This window comes from Morus notabilis, unplaced genomic scaffold (genome assembly GCF_000414095.1).
Source record: "Morus notabilis unplaced genomic scaffold, ASM41409v2 Scaffold205, whole genome shotgun sequence".
NCBI classification, from domain to species: domain Eukaryota; kingdom Viridiplantae; phylum Streptophyta; class Magnoliopsida; order Rosales; family Moraceae; genus Morus; species Morus notabilis.
Window position 1 is genome coordinate 554,222 of NW_010363285.1, and position 5,140 is coordinate 559,361.

At 37.8% G+C, this 5,140-nt stretch overlaps 1 protein-coding gene and 1 pseudogene across 1 annotated transcript; one reads left to right on the forward strand and one right to left on the reverse strand.

Moving 5' to 3' along the window:
- The first annotated feature begins 570 nt into the window (after positions 1-570).
- LOC21407268 (patatin-like protein 2) lies at positions 571-2,694 on the forward strand. Its single transcript, XM_024169414.1, has 8 exons — positions 571-619; positions 795-889; positions 986-1,225; positions 1,409-1,558; positions 1,667-1,825; positions 1,912-2,211; positions 2,353-2,476; positions 2,636-2,694. The coding sequence occupies exons 1-8, from the start codon at positions 610-612 to the stop codon at positions 2,692-2,694; spliced, it is 1,137 nt and encodes a 378-aa protein (XP_024025182.1). The 5' UTR covers positions 571-609.
- A 641-nt stretch (positions 2,695-3,335) lies between these two features.
- LOC21407269 lies at positions 3,336-5,070 on the reverse strand (annotated as a pseudogene).
- Between the last annotated feature and the right edge of the window lie 70 nt (positions 5,071-5,140).

Below are 5,140 nucleotides of genomic sequence, written 5' to 3' on the forward strand. Positions count from 1 at the left end.
TGATCAATTACAACAGTTTGCACTAAGAACAATTTCTCAGAAATACAACCTTACCCGAAGAAAACCCATGTTAAATTTTTAATTCTGTTATTGTAACTTATATTTATAAGGAGCCTATTTATAGTGCTTCTAGTATGTGAAAGAATATAGACCTCTTGTAAAACCATGTTAAATTTTTTATATTATTTTCTGTCTTTTATTTTTTATTTAATTTTTAATATAGCATTAAAGCGATTCAATGCTCAAACAAGTTACTTAGCGGTTTTCCTCTTTGTTCACGACAAAAAAGAGAAACAGCCCATAACTGCTTTTTTTTTTTTTTTTTTCCTAAAAAACAAAGAAAGAAAGGAAGAAAAAATAAAGGGAGAGGGAAACAACCTCCATAACTGCCAAAGATCAGATTACGTGAAGAAATGGACAACTTGAGAAACGGCCATATTAAGGAACAAAAAGGAAAAACCACCTCCTGAACGGCTACCACCGGGATGGAAAGAGAATGTATATGACTAATTATCATTCCATTTAAAGGTATTCCATGAGTTATACCAGCTACTATTGAGTCAAAAAAAAAAAAAAGAAAAAACAAACCCACAAATTTTTGGTCTTCTGATGGCGACTGGTAAGTTTGCAGTTATCTACGTATTATGTTGATTTTCCCTCACTACATCTTCTAGTACCAAAATAACATATTTGGTCTGTCGGATGATGCATTGTTGGCTCTATTTTGTGCTCAATGTTAACAAAACAAGGCAGATATTGAGAAAAAAGGGTTTTTATTTTTATTTTTTGAACAGATGGAAAACTTATCTCTATTCTCAGCATTGATGGCGGGGGGGTCAGAGGCATAATTCCTAGTATAATTTTAGAATTTCTTGAATCCCAACTTCAGGTATATAAATCTGTTTTTTCCAGTTAATCCCCGTAAGTTATTGAAGCAAGTGCTGAGTTTCCATCATCTCATTCACATGTATCTTGAGTGAAATAGAAACTGGATGGTGAAGATGTTAGAATTGCAGACTACTTTGATTTCATTGCTGGAACAAGCACAGGCGGCCTAGTCACGGCGATGCTCACCGTGCCGAATGAAAGAGGGCGGCCTTTGTTTGCTGCAGCAGATATCAAGAACTTCTACCTACAAGAGAGTGAACTCATCTTTCCTCAAGAATCAGCACAGGCACAAAGGAGTGTCCTAATGTATGTCAAACTCGCTTTGATAAAATCAGTTGTAAACTTGGAATTGAAAAAAAAAATGTTTCCAATAAAAAAGATGAATCACTCTTTGATCTTTGGCAGGTGTAATCCTCACTGGTCGGACACAATCTCGAAATGGGTGGAATCGATATGGAAGTCTTATGGTGTTCCGGCATACCGATCCGTGGAGGGATTCATTGAAATGGTTGAAAGGAAGGTGTTTTATCCCAAATATGATGGTGATTATCTGCATAAAAAGATCAAAGATATGACTGGAGATAAAAGGCTTCATGAGACTCTAACCAACGTAATAATTCCATCCTTTGATATCAAGCTTCTCCAGCCTGTCATTTTCTCCACCTTAAAGGTCTGTTTGACTCTTTCTTTTTTTACATTCCAATTAGTACTATGATTCAGGGAGTTGTGAATTGATTCGTTTTACTCCTTCAAGAAAAAATCCTGTTGAGTTCTGCAGGCAAAGTGCGATGATTCAGAAGATCCTTTGCTATCAGATATCTGCATTGGTACATCAGCAGCACCTTACTATCTCCCACCGTACTACTTCGAAAACAACTCTTCAAAAGGCACCAAGAGATTCAACCTCATTGATGGTGGTGTTGCAGCCAATAACCCTGTAACCCTTCAACTCTGTGGTTAATGGTAATGCTTTTTAGCCAACATGGCTAACCATGGCTAACTTGTCTCCTGCAAAATATACAGACTTTACTCGCGATTCGCGAGGTGATGAAGGAGACCTCTCAAAAGGAAAATTCATGTTTGGACATCATGGATAACAGCAAGATTCTTATCCTCTCCCTAGGAACCGGTTCATCCAAGAGGGACGAAAAACTCGAGGTCGGAGATGGTAAAAGCTGGGGGCTGTATAAATTGTTCATGGGACCAGAGGGTACCACACCCTTGATTGATGTTGTCCTGACTGCAATGGATGACATGGTTGACATCTACATGTCTGTTTTCTTTAGGTCCTCTGGCTTCAAGGACAACTATCTTAGAGTCCAGGTACTGATCCATTTTTCCGTTGTAGTTTCAAAAGTGAAAACAGTTTATACTGTTTATTTTCTTGATCAAAAAGTAATAAGGACTTTGTATTATCTCACAAAAAAATTAGAAAGAGGGATTGCTGACTCAAATCCAAAGCAGGTTGATAGCTTGAAATACACTGAAGCATCAACAGACAACTCAAAGAGAGAGAACCTTGAGAACCTGGTGAATATTGGCAATGAGTTATTGAAGAAGCCTGTTTCAGAACTGGACTTGGAAACAGGTTTATGTGAACCAATGGAAGGCATGGAAACCTATGAAGATGCGCTTATCAAGTAAGACCAACATCATTACATCAAACCACAGTCGCCAGGCTGTTCTAATTACATATTTTTCTTACAAGTTTGTTCTCCTAACAAAGTCTTTTTTTTTTCTTTTGCAGATTTGCTAAAAGACTATCGGATGAAAGGAGGCATCGGCCTGGCAGGGCTTGCTGCTTAGACTAATTCCTACTTTCGTTTTAGTCTTATAGACAATCTTATATATTGATTACTGAATCGGTGAATTTGTTATCACCCTTCTAGATTTATAAGCCTACTGAAAAATCCAATCTGAAATCCAAATAATTCTAAGAAGAAAGATAGATTTAGCTAATAGATATGAAGATGGTCAGTTTTCTTGCATTTCCAATGAACTCTTAGTTCATCTAGTCAAATATGAAAATAAAAACAAATCACTTAAAACAATAATAACAATAATAATAATAATAATACATTCAAAAGACAAACATTTCGTTTAAACGACATGTTTTTCTCATAAACGACAACAAAATGCCAAAACGTCGGGAACGTGTCGTTTTCTGTAGTAAAATTATAACGGAACTAGAATGTAAAAGATACGAGAGATAGTACTCTTCTGGAGTTCTGACCAAGGAACGGCATGTATTTATAACCTCAAACGACAGCGAACTTTTAAAACATAAGGGACATGTCGTTTCATTAGCAAAGGTTTTTGAGTTTTGCATAGATTAATAAAGACCATAAAATCTTACGATGTCAAGCCATCAATTAGAAGGCACATGTAATTGATCTACTATTTCTTGTCTTATGCCATGTTTGGCGATGATTGCTTTTACATTTCAATCAACATAACCTTAATTGAGAAAGAGCTGAAATTCCACCAAGTCCAGATGAGTAGAAACAGTTGACAAAGTCCTTTATGAAAGTCTCCTTATACAAAGCTGGGCTATCATCTGTCAACAGTTCTTTGATGGGACCATAAAGTTTGTCGGATTCTTGAAAATGTGTTGAGAAGAAGCACGCAACAGATATTCTTGGACCTGTGGATTTAGCCAGCACTTTGTGCTCAACGCTTTTGAGCTTGTCAATAGATATGAGCTGCAGTAAAACAACACCAGAGATAGTGGACTTGTTTTCATAAATAATCAATTGGATGGCAGGGGAAAATTTTCACCTTAAAATTAAGGAAAATTCAGCAGTGGGGTATGAAAAAATAATAAACTATCACTATTCGTTTCGCCAAAAGGTTGTGGCTTTCTTAATCTGATATGATTTTTAGACTAAAATTTTTGTCCTACTGATAAGATAATTTTCGTATCCTACTACATGATCCTCCTAAAATTAACCCGTAAAAAAAAGAGAAGGAAATGATAAGAAGTGAAGAGCTTCTCTGATTGCACCATCATGAAATGCAGAAGATAATTGCAGTTCACATTAATACCGATACGGGACAACACACTCTAGGCCTTGTTTGGGGTCACTTCATTATTTTCTCTGTAAAACTGACAAAAACGGTAAAGATTTTGTCAGACAACAACTTAAAAAGATTTTCACCTTTCATTTCTCTTTCTTTAGTACCATTTGTACTTACTTGTAAGAGGTCTCCAATGTTAACCACCAAAGCTCCTCTTAGTGGAGTGACATCAACCCAATGGCCTTGATGTAGAACTTGGAGGCCACCAATGTGATCTTGTAAGAGTACAGTAAGAAAATCAGGGTCAGTATGTTTGGCATGTCCTATTGTCCGATCAGGGTCGAGGGACACGGCGGATAGTAGTGACACACCAAGGTATGCCCTTTAGAACACTCCATATCCTCCAGATAATTAGGCTCTAGTCCAAGTGCCTCTGACACAAACTGAAACAGTTTTTTTCCCAACTTGTTGACCTCCTCCGAATACTGCACCATCACATCTCTGCACATCAAGAACATGTACTTGTGACAAACCTATATAGATGCTCAGATTGTGCCTGTAAAAAAGTCCCGCATCAAAAGACTAAACTGTGTACCTCAAGGACTCTGGATATTCTTCAGGCTGTGGAGGATTCGGAGCCATGACACATTAAGTGTCCCTCCAATTTGCAGCTTTGGCCTTGTAAAGATCAAAGTTGCTATTGAACCGCACTTTTTTTATCTTGTCGCGCGAGTAGAACTCCCTCCTCACTTCATTTGGTTGCTCGTTGAATCTTCTCACCCTTTCAATCATGTTGTCCATTGTATGCTGTGGAATCCCATGGTGAAGAACCTGGAAGAACCCCCACGTTTCACAAGCATGCCTGATTTCCTTGACGATTTGCTTTCGCCGCGGAGAATCATCATCTATGTCTTTGAGGTCCACCAATGGAACCTTGAACTGAGGAAACTCTGAAGTGTTTGGCAGCTTCTTGTTGCCATTATCACAAGGTGTTGTTATATCCTGATCATCTGGTGGCATAACAAAGATCTGAGGGAGTGTTGTTATCCCAGCATCAACAACTCCTTTAACACCGACTTTTGCGTCATCAAAGTCCTTTAGTGCCTTTGCTCTGTCGTATTCCTGATTGGTTTCTGAAACATGTTGGGGATTGATCTGTTCCATCGTCTTCCTTGGCTTCCTTGGCTTCCTTTCTTCTTTTTTTTTTTTTTTTTTTTTTTTTGGGGGGGGGGGG

Excerpts from the sequence above, each read along its gene's own strand:
- LOC21407268 (XM_024169414.1), top strand. Across the intron at positions 1,559-1,666 it reads TCATTTTCTCCACCTTAAAG|GCAAAGTGCGATGATTCAGA; the intron begins GTCTGTTTGACT and ends TGAGTTCTGCAG. Across the intron at positions 2,477-2,635 it reads AGAACTGGACTTGGAAACAG|ATTTGCTAAAAGACTATCGG; the intron begins GTTTATGTGAAC and ends TTTCTTTTGCAG.